Source organism: Bidens hawaiensis, unplaced genomic scaffold (genome assembly GCF_021521415.1).
Source record: "Bidens hawaiensis isolate Kalapana, Puna unplaced genomic scaffold, B.hawaiensis_p1.1 tig00017586_1, whole genome shotgun sequence".
Classification (NCBI taxonomy): domain Eukaryota; kingdom Viridiplantae; phylum Streptophyta; class Magnoliopsida; order Asterales; family Asteraceae; genus Bidens; species Bidens hawaiensis.
In genome coordinates this window covers 426,450-442,605 of record NW_027492663.1, presented here as the reverse complement: position 1 = coordinate 442,605, position 16,156 = coordinate 426,450, and the positions used below count along the sequence as shown (strand labels likewise).

Here is a 16,156-nt window from a genome sequence, read left to right as displayed (position 1 = left end):
GACATGTAAAGATGAAGAGTTGAAGAAATTAAAGAATGATGAAGATGATCAGGATGGAACAGGTGGGGTAGATCAGCAACCGGGCGGTAGTTCTGCACCGTCGGCAGGTAATAAGACAGATACGAGTGTTGGTGGTGGGTCTGGAGATTGTAATTTGCAGATAGTACCATACAAGGATTACACAAGAGCCAAGCCAATTGATATTATTCCAGCTAACATGATTTTGTTTGTGGGGATAGACGGGGTTGTGTATAGTATGGTGAATGCTGATGAGATCGAAGAAGGCGAGTTTGTAGATCATTCATTGACTAAAGAGCATATATCTTTGCTTCTGGATCTAAACGAAGAGGAGGATGAGGAATTGGGTAAGAAGGTGGATGTGGATGTTAAGATTGAGGAAAGTACGAATACAGGCATTCCACACGGGAATGTGCCTGAATTTGATGAAGTGGAGGTAGAGGATGTTACTGCTGAGGAGTACCCTGAGTTTTACACTGATAACAACAACAACGACTCAGGTATTCCATTTTTCACTATAGAACATTTCGATGCAGCAGAACGTCGCTTACGTGAAGAAATTGAGAAGTGGAACAAAGCTGCTGAAACAAGTCACCTATCGGCTAAAGAAAGAAAACAGAAGTGTGCTTTGGAGGGTATGTTTGGGCATGATATGCAGAGAATGAACAAGATGTCTAGGCCTTTCGATATCATGAAAAGGAGGAAGTAAAATTGGCCTAGGCTCGAGCATCGGCATACCAGATGAGGAAGTACAAGTCTGTCAAAGATGTTAAAGGTGATTTGGTGGCATGGCAGTTTGATTCTGAACTTAAAGTATATATCGTGAAATGGGAACACGGTATTTATTACTTTAAGCGCCCACACGATATCTTATCTATGCCAAGGTGGGACGTTAGAACACTAGCCAACAAACCGTTCGTAAATCGTGGGAAAGATCAGTGGGCTGAGTAGTTCTACGCTCATTTATTGCATGAAACCCGTTTTGGTTTCAAGTTCTTCAAGCTGCAGGTGCCGACTCACAAGTACATTGATGAGATTGATCAACGCACAGGCTGGAGGAAGATGATTTTACAAGTAAAGCCGCCAAAGACGATGAAGAGGGCTCCAATGAAGACATTTCCTCAGAGTCTATTCACCTCGTTTAATTATTGGTATTATGACAATCATACATGTGAAGCGGTTATCGTATTTGGTTTCGGTTCAAACACGACGACTATACGTGTGATTGATCCGATGTATCTGGTTAACTTATCTGAGTCTGACAACGATGCTTTATTTACAAGTCAGATCAGATTTGCTAACATATGCGACTACGAGCCTGCTATGCAGTTTCATAAGGTTGTTCGAGTTTGTTACGCATACAATATTCATAGTTGTAACGACTGGAAGACAAAGATGTTCCAGAGATGAAGGATAAAGAGCTCGAGACGAGGGGGAGTTTGTTGATACATATTTTGTACGTTTCGGTCTTTATCGTCTGATAATGTAATAGTTTTAGTTTTTAGGGGGGTTTAATGTAAATATGCTCATTCGCCTAATTGTAAGGCACATTCGTTACAAGATTCGTTACCTTGTAACGAATGTGTCACATTCGTATTATTGTAAGTCCCATTCGTTAACCCTGCTTAACGAATGGAATATAACGAATGAAGGCTATTCACTATGATAAATGTATTAACGAATAAGTCTGTTTGTTCGTTAGGATAATGTAACGAATGACCCATTCGTTAAGTCTATCTTAACGAATGAGGTCATCCCCTATATATACCCCTGTAATCTATTTCTAATGTAACAGTTCTGATTATTCCTCTTACATTCTCGTTACTCTGCCCAAATTCACCCTCAATACACACAATACACACAGTTAACATAATCGATCATAACCGTATACATACACAACGAATTCATCGATGTCATCATAAGATCTAGATCCTCACCGGCTCTCTCAAAGACTCTATGACATCTCTAGTGATTCTCTTCCATTATATAAGGAGGAAGAGGATCTTTTCTTTTACATGGAGGGTTTCTCTATTAACTCTCTACTACTCATTATCCCCTGGATCATTTTCCTTTCCATTGAGTCTTCACCTTCCATCTTTTTACCTGGCGTATATCGACTTATACCGCAGGGCATGCTTGTCTCAAGCCTCTCTCTCTCTTTCTGATCAAGGAAACAATATCTTTGGGAGACTTCTCCAAGATTTCACCTTTCTTATTTGACTTGGTTTCTTTCTTCTTATCCTATCTTTTTTACTTGGGCTTCCTTCCTTGGGCTTTTGTAGGGCTTCCTCTAGCCTTGTCCATCCTTTGCTTGCTCGTAGGCTACCTTGGAATCCCAGTTACGAGGTAGGCTCTTCAAGTCCTTGGGCTTTTGTAGGGCTTCTAGTCTATTATCCTTATTATTTATGATAAGGGTAATGGACTCGTCTCGGTCCAGCTCTAGTTTGTCTTTCTTCAAACCTAAACTGTCCAATCTCTCTTTTCTCTTTTTGGCCCATTCCTAGGCCCATATCTATAGGTAGGATTTTCAAGTTCCATAGCCCCTTGCTTTTATTGTCTACGATAATAGTAAAGGACTTGTTCTGGGCAACCCATTATCCGGACCCACTTCTCTTGCCATGTCTTAGTGCAGCCCATCCCATTTATTTCTCGGGCCCAATCGCTTGGGCTGGCCTAGCCAGATCCCTTTTGTTATCTGCGAAAAATTGGGGAGACCGAAACATACATTAAACCATTCAAGTGGCTAACATACCATATTTCAAAAGATAATACCTTAGTCGGGCAGGATAACGCTTGATTAACATGATCTTGACCCAAGATTTATTTGTCTGGTGAAGTGTTGTTGAAGTTGCTTTTGTCTTTATTATCTTGATAATTTAAATCTTCTTTGTTAGAAGTGAAGGTCCTGGTTCTATATTATAAAATGTGGGTGAGCTATAACTCTAGTGAGTTGACTTCATTTTTACTTATCCAAACTGGGCTTAACAAGTTGGACTATTAGGCTGAGTCATGGGATGGGATAGGGCCCAAGCATATCTAAACTTAGGCCCCTACAAGAAGCCCAATCCTGGGGCTACATCTACATGTCCCCCCAGTCCTTTATGCTAATTATTTATGATTGGGACAAGGGACTATAAGCCCAAGTTTTCCCACACATAACCCAGACGAGGTTACTTTTTCCTCTCGTAATCTTTTTCTACTTATTGAATCACCTTTCAAAAGTTATTAGTAGCCCATTTACAGGCTCTAATAACGATCATACTAATTTTGCTTTATTAGTATTGGACATAAAAGTGAAGACGTAAACAATTTTCAATTGATAATATATGTTGAAAATGTACCAAACCACCGACATTATTCGTGATGACTTGACCTCCTTCCACATACTTCTTCTACGAGAACTTGTCGGTTAACATGAACAAATCATGTTAAATACATTAGTGGATAATGTGTTTTGGCCCGAGGGTGTATTTAAGCACATGCTGAGTGTGATATAAGGTTTACCTCATGTTTGTGGGTGTATCATGATGTTTTCAAGTTGTATGCGTATGTATTATGATGTTATTATTTCGTATGTGCATACAAGCCCCTTAACCGGGCCTCACAGCTCTGATACCACTTGTCAGGACCAGACCTAGTGCAAAACCGATAGTGGTTAACAAGAACACACTAGATCTAATAACCCAAAGGCCTTCTAAATACACCGGTGGAATCAGTATATTCAAAGATTGGGAATGAAGATTGGTATGTAAATAAATGATCAGTAATGAATAGTAAGAAGCAGTAGACAAAGATTCACTTATATTAATATATCGTTTAATAGTAGTGATTAAGGTTGCATGGAATTTCTAGGGTTTCGTGACGGCGGTACAAGGTAGCATAAATGAGGAATATTCTCTCTGGTGGTTATGCTCTCGTAATCCGTAAAGTCTCGTCCCCTTGTGTGGGAAACATAGGATTCTATTTATAAGCCAGACATTCCTTCTAGAAGCCCTAATGATTACATAATGAATGGCAAAAATAAATACAAGTGTAAACAAGTCTTCGAGTATGATAATTCCTTGTCGAGCTGACTTGTAATGCACAGCATGCTCGAAACAAGTCTTCGAGCAGACTTTACTTAGAATATTTTCAGTAGAAACTATTCTTCTCCAGCAGACTTCAATCTTCTTAACTTATCCTTGCTTTGCTCGAATATGTTCCACGACCAAGCATGTTTTTCTTAATCTCTTCAATCCTGCCTTATGACTTATTGTGAACAATCTTCAGTATACTTGGGTACAGAATCTTGCTCGGATTGAACCATGCTCGAAGGTTATACTTAGAACATTTGAGATCTTCTTTATTGTATCTATCCTCGACCCACCAAGATGCTCGAAATACTTGGTTTAAGCTGGATAGATCAAGTTGTTTGCTCGATTGACAATCCATACTCGATGAAGAACATCCTTACTTGATGAAGTGTAGCTTGCTCGAAGCCTTCAACACTTAGAAGAAATTCCAGAAGATAGTCTTATAAGCATAAGACATCGTGCTCGAGGTAGTATATCTGTGCTCGAAAGTCCAAGCTTGCTCGAAGTCCATACTTAGCCATTTCTTTGAGGAGGTTGAGACTATTCCAATCTTCCTTGTGAATTTCCGACTCAACAGATCGTTTCCCGGTTAATATATAAACTCTACATGGCTTAATTCCTTATTAACGAAATTTAGCGGGTGTTACACCTTTTGAATTAGTTAAATTATGAAACGGGTTCTTTTAGAAAATGAGTTTTACTCTATATCCTTTATAAGGTATTTTGTCTCGGTTTTAGTCCTTTACACTAACGGATGTTAAGTTTTTCAGTTAAGTAACCTCATGTGCATTGTACATGAGGGGATTTTAGTTTTCTTATCCACTAAAGGGCTATTTGTGTAACATAATAAAAGATATCAAGTCTACTAAAGAATTACAGGGGCTATTTATGTTAAAACCAAACTCCATCCTTCCCCAAATTAAACCCTAATTTACAGCCTCCATCTTACCTCTTCTACAATCCACCACTTCTACAAGCACGGTCTTCAACAACAGCATACCATCTCCATCTTCCACAACTACCGACCAACATCAGCAACCTAGTCCTAGCCCAATTCTTTGTAAATTGATGTGCCCAGGTGTGACTTAAATCTCGATGGCAGACAATGGTGATCAGTTACGATTCGCAGATCTGGTGGTGATCAGTTACGGTTCACGAGATGATTTAACTACCCATATTTGATTTCCTTAATTCGTTATTTAGTTAAACCAATTAAAATGCCATGGAACACTCATGGGAGTTTCAACTCCACTATCTCGATGATTCATTATTTAATTGGGACAACAAAATGCCATGGAAAGCTCATAGGAGACCAATTCACAAATTTATTTTGGCATGCTAACCAGTTGGGATAACAAAATGCCATGAAAGGCACATGAAAAGCCCAACCCATCGAAGAGAATTCGTTTATTCATTTATTTACTTGGTTAATCAAAATTTCATGATATGATTTATTCACTTTACTTCGATTAATCAAAGTATTTTAAATTTCCATGATCCGACACAACCCTCCAATTACAAAGACACTATTATCATAATTTACTTAAACTTTGTTATGTTATTTAAATTTTCTTCACTCAATTATTTTATTTGATTTTATTCTCAAACTATCAAACACGTTTTAATTTTCGCCCTTAGCTTTTAATTATCAACATTTTAAGTACTTCATGTTTTGTTTAATCTTGAGTTACTTCTCATGTTTCACAACTTTCCCTCTATCTTATAAATCTTTATTGTTGAAATTTAGTTATTGGAGTTTTATTATTAAATTGAGTTTTTCATCATTTCAATATAATTTCCAATATTAAATTAAAATCTTCCATTACTTAATTTAATTTTCATTATTAAATTGAATTTTCCTTCTTAATTGAATTCACATGATGATCCATGGATAACTCAATCACCCGTTTCATTTATTGACAATTTCACGATTCTTGTTGAAAACCTACTGTGGTTTGTAGGTATCTTAATTATCCAATTTTCATTTTTATTAAATTTTGTTGTTTAGTTGCAATTCCACTGTGTTTCGTGGATATTTCAACGCCCTATTTTGATTTTTGATATATTTTGAGAATTATGAATGTTTCGATGATGACTTCGATAGTTTGTTGGAATAGTCATAGTGATTCATGCGTTTCATACGAGAATATCTGCTTCCCAATTTAATCTCTTAACAATTTATTTTAAAATTTAAATTTTCACTTTAATGTTTCAATTATTATTTTATCTCATTTTCAATGAAATTCTATTTTTTGATACTATTACTTATAAAGTAGCAATTTTCAAATAGAGATCTATTTTGCAATATTTTCATCTTAAGTTATTTTGTCTTTTCAAATTATGTATTGTAACGACTCCTTATTTAATTATGGTATTAAATAATTTCAATTTAAATTATTTATCCATTGCATATTTCTATCTCATAGATAAAATTTATTTTATTTCTCAAACTAATTGTTTATGACTCCGTACCCTTAACGTATTTTCCTATTCGTTCATCACGATCAATTTTCTAGTAAACACATTCAAAAATATTACTCTCAACGTCTAGGATTTCATTTCCTTTGAATTTTAAGATTTATACATTCATATCAAAAGTTATATAGAAAGAATCAATGTTTTTATTTATCACAACTCTGAAGTTCACCTCATTGTTTTATTTAAATTATTTTATGCATTTATGATTTTTTGATTTTACCTTTAAGATTAATTAAACTTTTACTTTCTGACAAAGTTATGTCTTTAAAATGTTTTGGTTACCCACACGAAGGGACGAATTATGTGGACCATCTGACGATCTGGGTTGACACGTAATTATCCAAGTCCTCACATGAAAATCATAATATGTATAGCTGTGTGTCATAATCCATGGCTGAAAGTAGTTTTGGGTAATGGTACAAATGCAAAGAAGATGAGGACATGATGGATACGCCACTGGTACATACTATATATAAGTATCTTTATCGGATTTTCATTTGGAGCGTTGCTCCGACTATTCGAAGTTCCATGTTATGTTATAATTTTAAATTTTATTTAAAAAGTTTTTGCTTAAAGTTTAATTGTTTTTAAAGCTATTTTTGCCTTTGTTCTCTCTAATTTCATGATGAAATTCCCATAAGTATGGAAGGCTGTAACATTTCCGATAATTCTTCGGGTGTGACCTAAGAGGAAAAACTAAGGGGGGCTTAAAGTTACCAATTGGTTGGATTACCTATCAGTCTCTCCAACAATGCTAAAGTACCCTAAAAGATAGATTATCTGTTAGTCTCACTATCTCAATACACCCTAAAGTGCAAGGGGTAACCTAAGAACAATCTATAAGACACAAATTACAAAGAAACTAGCAAATCTAGGAAACCTCCTGTCAGAGCGTTCTAGCCTAAACACCTAACCCCAAGAACAACCCAACTATCTGTTACCTCTTAGTCTCTAGATAGGTAGAATATAAAGCTCTAACAAATCACCAACCAATGTCCCAATGGATTAGTACGTCTAGCAAAACCATAAAATAATCACAAACACACAGTAAGCGACCTAAACATGTATCTATAACTGAAAGACATTCAATAAGACACATGCGGAACAAATATCAACAATATATCAAAACTAGATACTCAAACACATCAAATCAATTATAACAATACTCTTTACTTTAGTATTAATCCAACATTAGATATCAAAAACCAAGATAACATTCGCAAATCACAAAGTGATCATCAAAAACTAGGTAGCTAGGGCGTTTAGCTAACCCTCATGTGAAAAAATAATAAGCACATAAAATAAAAGTTATGATTCATAAAAGTAAAATATATGTTCCTGGGTGCTCTCCCTTCTTTCTATTATGATAAATTTGTTGCACAACGGTCCCCAAAAAGTAACCAGTCTCAATCCTAATATCCACTCCGGACAACTCCTTTCATCCTCTCTCCCCCCTCCCAAAAAATAAATATTCGATAACATCCTTTTTAACGATAATAGCCGACTTCCTTTTAAAATTATGGCATTCCGTGCACCGTCCTAATATTTATGTTTTATTCTTTCTCATTTAAGCATCTTTGGAGTTATGGGTTGCCAAATCATATGCAATATATATAAGTAATTCAGCCCATGATCCTTAACAAAAATAATTCACGAATTAAAATATTACTAACACATATAAGTATTTTTTAACTTGTTTCATGAATTCTTGTGATGCAAAGAAACCAACATTTAGGATTTCTTTTAATTTCTATTATGTGTTATCATAACATTTTTCTTATTAATTCCATAACGCCTCAAAATAATAAACATGATAATGATAATAGATAATGTGGATTTACTATTCATTTGGTGGTCTCAAGTTTAGTAAAGAATACTCGATTTTCGCTTGTTGTCTCATGAAACCTTTAGACTTCATATAGGAACCAATTGAGAATAATATTCGACAAAAACCTAGCTCAAATATACTTAAAAGTGTTGGAAATATATATATATATAATAGTAAGTATATTTCATATCACAACAAATATCCCCATACTTAAAACTACTGTTTCTAAGTTAGACATTTAGACAGTAGTTTAGGCATTAAGACTCCAATCCTAGCAACAATAGAATATGTTTTTACATCTAAAAATGTTAGAAGTCCCAACTACCATGAAAAAGAGGCATCTGGACAATTTCATGAAGCAAATCCTTATTTTGTTTCAGATAAAATTGCTTATGTAGATAAAACTACTAAAAGCAGGTAAGCAAATGAGACTATTAAATTAGTTGATGCTAAAATAATTGAGGAATTAACGGTAGAGGTTAAAAGTTTGAGCTCTGAGGTTTTACAACTCAAGAAGCTCATCACTGATGCCTAATATCCCCAAATCATACCCAACTGTTGGCCTCTGTCATGAGAATTTCAATCCTGCATGCACCAATTAGTCACTTAAAAGTCACCAACCACACAAAGCTTTAGCATACAAGAGCGTAGAACCACCTCTTCTTTAGAGCATACTGAGCTAAAAGCCTTTATCCAAAATCAATTACAAATTCTATAAACCAAGTTCAACATTGATACCACCATGCTGAGAAACTCATTGAATACTCTTGCAAATGAGCTAAGAAAATAATTGGTTGACCAAAGAAATCAGTTAGCTGAACTCACTGGTATTGCTGCTCCTACGCCTTGGTTCAAAGAACGGGAAGATGCTGCTGCTGATACCAAGAAAGGGGAGAATGCACTTGAGTTCTCACAAAAAGCTGCTAAAAAAGCCTGATGAGTCTGCGATAAAGCTGCTAAAAAATAGGATAATATAAGGAAATGTTGAAAAATGAAAGAGAAGCAAAAAGAGAAGGCTTTAGTAAGATAATTAAGAGAAAAACCTAATGACACCGGTCATCAAAATCACAAAGACTAAATTCCATGTCTCAAAAAGGTGGAAAGGTAAAGAAAGAGACAAAAGGACTAGTTGTTTCATAAACAACTTATGTACAACAGTCAGTTTTTTCACCAACAATTGATACAAGACCAGCAGTTTCCTAAGATGCTGATGACTCAAAAAGACCAACAGTTGTTTCAACTATTGAAGCTTCTCAACTACTGATGCTCCACAAGAACAAACGGTTCTTTCTGACACTATTGATGCATCAAATGTGCAATAAGAACCAACAGCTATTTCAAAAGCTATTGTCACCTTGAAGTCACAATCTATTCAACAAACCTCTTATAGTAGTTCAAAGGAAGAATTCTCATTTTGTTAAAGGGAGATGATTCACCACCATCACCTCCTACCATGAAATTTAAGCCAATAAATCATCTCTTATCAAGAGAAAGAGGCTACAAAATAATTGGCGAAAGTAGCACAAAAATTGTCTAATGAAGAAGCTGCAAGAGTGTATTAGCAAGAGCTTCTGAACACTAGAGACTTCAAAAAAGAAGCCTATGAAAGAAGCTTAATAGTTTATGAAAGACCAATAGCTGACAAAAGGTTATTAACATAAGCAATGTAGTCAGCACTTTTGTGGCTTCAAGAACATGCTAAGTAGAAGGTGCCCTCCTACAGATTCAGAGAATGGAGATATGATGACATACAAACTAAACATGGAAGAATTGAGAAGCTTCTTGAAAAAGACCCTATTCGGGTTCATGATGAACCTGATTGGGAGGTTGTTAAAGAAAGAATAAATAAGATAAGCAAAGAGAAATCCTAAAAATGAAGATGGAACTAAATGAGGCCAAGTTCCAAAACAAAAGAGAGACAGCCAAATGGGGAACATACAAGCTAAAGGTTGCTTACAGGGATCTTTTATAAGCAAGAAAGAAAAATCCAAGCAAGTACCCTAAACCAATAGCCATTAATGCAAAGAAAAACCCAAAGCAGTACCTTGGTTACTTTAACTGTTGCTGAAGGAAAGGAAGAAACTTGCCTTGCAAGAGAAGCCATAATTGGATTTAGCTTGGGTATTAGAAATCTCTCCTCATCAATTTCTTTAATCATGTCCTTTGCATAGTCAACCACAATTCAACGCAACTCCTTCGTGATTTTGGAATATGAAAATGGTGAAACTAGGAATGTGAATCTTCAAGACATGCCCATGTTAGAAAATTGAAGAAGTAAGGATGTTGATAGACCTTCCATTGTGGATGGAATAAGATAACCTGGGTGTTAATTTCTTAAAGTTCTTGAATTAAGAAACCAGATTAATATTGTCAAGATAATACAATGGAGCTAAAAGAATAAATGGTTTTGGCATCATCCGCCCAGGGAGAGATTGTTGAACCTATTAAAGGAATGATGGCTACAAACCACTACTGATTCAAACATATGTTGTTCTTTACTATGGTTAATGCAAATTGATGTTCTCAAACATCTGACATGACAAACATCTGATATATAGACTAAAGACTAACAATTGTTGATGGAAACTACTGGAGAATAAAAGTGCTAAAGATAAACAACTAATGGATCAAACATCAGCTTTTTCAAGAAGATCAGTAGTTTTCTTAGGATTCCTTTTTGTCAGTTGTTTAGAATAGTTAATCGGTTTGTTTGTAATGAAATTTGTTAAATGCTACTTTCACATTTAGCTCACCAGTTGTTACATACTTATATATAATGAGGAAGATAGTCTCTTGTTCATTAGCACTTTTTCACACCTCACACGTTCATCTGATCAGAGTACTATTGTACTAAAAATCAATGAATGATGATAAGCAAAGATTGAGGAGGAGCAGTAGATTGTGATCTTTTGATTATAGTAATGATAAAATTGTTGTTCCATATGAAACCTTCTTAAGCTTGTCATCATTTGTGTATTTCCGCTGCAACTTAACTTTGATAATACTAATTGATCTATAATTAAATATAGATTCAATTGTGATACTAATTTGTTCAAAGGATTAGATCTGTCTGCTGTTCAATTTGTGTGTTTTATCAAGTGTTCATTGATTGAGCTTAGTTTAGTCAAATTAGATGCCAACAAAACTAATTATGCATTATCCTCTTAAAAAAATACAACATACGTGAGAAACAAACAACAATGTACATCAACAAAATTAAGCACAAACTCAATTCATTTTTATGAAATTTCAACATAACATATTTATATCAACAAAACCAACCACAATTAAAACTCAAAATCAACCAAAACTCTTCTAAATGTCAATACAGTTGCAAATCAAGATATGTCTGACCTAATATTCAATTTCACCACATCCTTATCCAATATTTAACTGGAAATATGTAGATTAGGTTCTATGTCAGAAAAATTAAAACATCGCAGACTCAACTACTCAACCCTAACTTATAATTCCACTCATGAAAACATTAAACATCATAACCCCACTATAATTAACGAAACATACAAAATAATTTACTCAAATGCTAATAGAAAGAGGCATAACCACAACAATTAATGTTCAAAATCAAGCAAAACTCCTCTAACTTCACGCTCCACACTAGAATTCTCTCAAAATAGCACTAGCTAAAGAACTAGGGGTTCACAATTCTTACACAAAAAAAATGTGACGGAGTGACTCGAAACAATGGACAACGCTTTCAATTGTTGGAAATGAAACCCTAAATCTCTTTGTTCGTATGGAGGCAGAGTGGGAGAGAGAGATACAAACCTAAACATGTTTTCATCGCACAGGAAAGTATGTTACAACTTGTTAGGCATAAAATGTGCCATAATTGCCCCTCGAATCTCTTCATTAACAAAAATGTCATTACTTAAAAAAAAACTCTTGTTTTTCAAATAAATGGATATTGGTTCTCATGGTTCTTATTTTTTGTGTGATTGTTTTAGGATCGTTACTCTATATATATATAGGGTTAGGTTATTTTGAAAACCCTCTCTAATCTTGAAAACCTTGGAAACTATTTATTGGTCCTTGATTATTTTAGTGAATGGCCAAGATTAAACTTGGTGAAAAAGGTTATTTAAATAATGAGTATTATTATATGGGGAAAGTGAATACTGTGCTGTCACACGCCTAACCTTACACGAAAAACACATCAAAACTACGTAGTTTTTGATATTAAAAAAAACCCTAAAACTATAATACATAAAAAAACACATACTGCATAGTCACGCATCTCTCTCTCTCTCTTTGTTGCTTCATTGCAAACTCAAAAACCCTAGTTCATTCCAGTACATGGCGATCGAAAATTAACAAGAACGAAGATGGATGTAGTAGGGCATGCAACAATTAAACATTCAGATATGACGGTATTTTTCATATATCTCTTGAATGATTCCATCATGTTCTTGATTAGTTGATAGGTTTAAACCTAAATTCTTCAATACCTCTTATAGACCAAGTTCTTGATTATGGTTGTATTTTTATTTCTCTCCATTTATTAATTCAATATGTGATCGCAATCAGTTCTTAAATAAATAGGTCTGCATACTGGTTAGTCAATGTTAAAAAGTTTTTGAACTAATATTCAATAGTAAGACTTATATGATCCAACGATTGTTTACAATATATTTATTCATTTGTTTTTTTTGGTAATCATATAACTTGATTTTTGTTTTCAATTTCTGATGCTTTCTTTCGCTTGTTGATTATCAACATTCTGTGTTCTAATATTCCATTTTTGTTGATACAGGACGTCCATGCCTTAATGGATTTAGAAGTTCATTCAGGGAAGGAAGATCTTGAGACAAATTTGATTGAAAATATTGATGCAAATGGGTATTTGGTCATAAATAGCAGTTCTGATGTAGAAGTAGAGAAAACAGAAGATGCGTACCTAAAAAAAGAAAGAACAAATGAAGTAATCGGACAAGTTTTCGATACTCCTGATCACGCATATACTTTCTATAATAGATATGCGTTTTTACATGGATTTGGAATATGCATTCTTTCGACTTTTAAAAATAGAACAACAAATGTGGCTTATCGAATGAATTATGTATGCAACAAAGAGGTTTTTAAAGATATAAAGCGTGGTAATTATGGGGGAGATGCTAAGAAAAGTCGTAGGGATTTAAGGACGGATGTGAAGCGTATCTTCGGATTTCAATTGATAATGATGGTAAATGGTAAGTGGATGAATTTAATGATGCACATAACCACGAGCTAACTGTTACTCCAACCAAAGTAATGAAACACAGGTCTCATGGAAAGTTTCAACGCTCAATGGCTTGCAAATCTCTAATGTTGGAACTTGGTCAATCCGGGTTGAGACGTTGTCAAATCAAGAAGGTTGTAAATACCATCAAAAATCCAGGTGAAAATGATGTCACGTCAAAACAATGTGCTAATGTATTGAATGAACAACGGAAACAATACAAAGGTAAGGAGTTTTATGGCCTTATTAAACATTTCCAAGACAAATTATTAGAAGACCCAAACCTTTATTTTGTTGTGGACTTATGTGATGATGGGTCTCCTAGAAATATTTTTTGGGCTGATGGGAGATCAAAAGACTCGTATATAAAATTTTCGGACGTTATTGTGTTTGATGTCACATACATGACCAACAAATTTAAAATGCCATTTGCTCCATTTTTCGGGGTGAATCATCACCACCAGTCCATACTTTTTGCCAGTGCGCTGTTGGAGAATGAGAAACAAGATACTTTTGAATGGTTATTTCAAACATTTTTAAAGTGCATGTTTGATAAGCATCCATTGGCAATAATTACTGATCAAGACAAAGCTATTGGAAATGCAATCAAAACCGTTTTTCCAAAAAGCCCGACATCGTTTCTGCTCATGGCATATAAAGAAACATGAAATTGAACATCTTGGACCACTTACAGCTCGTTATAGTGACATTGAAGAGCCATACAAGCGATGGGTAAAGAGTAATACAGTTGAAGAATTTGAAACTTATGGGAAATTTTATCTGGTAAATACCAATTTGACAGTGGTAATTGGATAACATAGATGTATAAGCAACGCAGATATTGGGCTAAAGCCTTCTTGAAAGATTGTTTTTTGCTGGCATGACATCAAGTGGAAGAAGTGAGAGCATTCATTCTTTTTTTGATGGATTTGTGAATTCAAATACCATGTTAAATGAGTTTGTAATCCAGTATGATAAAGCTGGTGCGTGTCGAAGGGGTTCCGAAGATGATGAAGACTTCAGAACCATGGATTCGAAGCCAAATCTCTCTTCTGTAAATATGATAGAGAAAAAAGCAGGTCAACGTTACACAAGAAAGCTCTTTGATGTACTCAAGAAAGAATGGACCGAAGCCATGCTTAATTTAACACATGAAACGATAAGCAAAAATTTAGAAGAGATCAAATATAAGGTTGGACAACTCGATATTGACAAAACATACTGGAGAATTGTTAACTTTCGACTCTCGGATAAGATAGATGTAAGATGTTCATGTGCAAAGTTTGAAACATATGGGATATTATGCAAGCATATATTATATGTGTTAAAGAAGAGGAATGTTGAAACCCTTCCTGATCATTATATTTTACCAAGGTGGACACTTGATGTTAGGTATAAGTCTGATAGTCATACAATGGCTCGAAGATATACATGGTGTAAACGAAGTCAGTGCGTTAACTTTATGGTGTGTTCAATCAAAATTTAGAAAAGCAATCGAACATGCAAAAGATTCCCCATCTAAGATAAAGAAACTAAATTCCATCTTGATGAACTTTTTAGAAGAACAAAACGTTCGAACAAATTCTGAGCGGCTTGAAAGTACTACACAAAATTCTAACGTAGGAAGTTCGCAAGTAAACTTGATGCCTCAAATTTCTATTCTTGATCCACAAGTTAAAACAAATAATAAAGGTCGTCCTAAAAGTGCAACTAGAATCAAGCTTCCCTAGAAGCACCAAAAAAGAAAACATGTACTTATTGCAAGCAACCGGGTCATTACATCACCGGATGTCCGAAAAAAAAAGAAGGTAAACCTGCATTTATTAATAAATAGTGGTTGTTAGTATGGTACTTATACTAGTTTTTTGCAGGACGATGAGTCGTTGGTAGAAAGAGAAGGGTGACATGTGAATCGACTTGGAGACCTAGCAGTTCTGTAGATTTGCTTTGGTACCACTTATTTGAGTATATGTACGAAATAAACTTGTTCCTTTAGTTTTTGGATCTTTTCAGTTGTTTTCATGTTTTAATGACGGTATGTTTTTGTTTAACTCTTTGAAAGCGAAAATGTTAGTTTTTCTGTTGAAATTCGCTCAAAGAAAATAAAATGGATAACAAAGTATATGAATTTGAAATGGTACGGGTCAAAATGTAGTAATATAAATGGTGGAGGTCGCATTGTTGCACATTTGTGCAAATGCTTGCACCAACTTTGCAAATTCGAAAGTATGCACTTCAAGTCCAAGTTGCAGGCTGAACACTTGGAGATTTCACAATCACCATGGTTGATTGAATTGGTGGTTTTTTTATCAACTTCATTAATGAATCAAACCATTTGATTGACTACAAGTTTATAAACTTCGTGTGCTTGTTCTGTGGGCAGCTTCTGTGGGCAAAACTTTTGCAAGTCATGTGCTTGTTCAGCAGCTTCTGTGTTACTATTCGAAGGGCTTAGATCTGCAAATTTAAAAATGAAGTGTCCGGTTTGCAGATGTTAAACTAGTATGCAATGCCAATACT

General features: G+C 34.8%; 1 protein-coding gene across 1 annotated transcript; it reads left to right on the top strand.

Annotated features, from left to right (window-relative positions):
• Positions 1-217: 217 nt before the first annotated feature.
• Positions 218-14,304, top strand: LOC143554323 (protein FAR1-RELATED SEQUENCE 3-like). The gene is made up of 3 exons (XM_077044105.1): positions 218-454; positions 13,172-13,514; positions 13,613-14,304. Exons 1-3 carry the CDS (start codon positions 218-220, stop codon positions 14,302-14,304), a joined length of 1,272 nt encoding a protein of 423 aa, XP_076900220.1.
• Positions 14,305-16,156: the final 1,852 nt, after the last annotated feature.

What these genes read in the sequence shown, in the direction of transcription:
- LOC143554323 (XM_077044105.1), top strand. Translation starts at nt 218, where the DNA reads ATGATTTTGTTTGTGGGGATAGACGGGGTTGTGTATAGTATGGTGAAT. An exon ending in CTGAATTTGATGAAGTGGAG is followed by an intron (nt 455 to 13,171) that starts GTAGAGGATGTT and finishes TTGTTGATACAG; the next exon opens with GACGTCCATGCCTTAATGGA. An exon ending in TTTTAAAGATATAAAGCGTG is followed by an intron (nt 13,515 to 13,612) that starts GTAATTATGGGG and finishes GTAAATGGTAAG; the next exon opens with TGGATGAATTTAATGATGCA.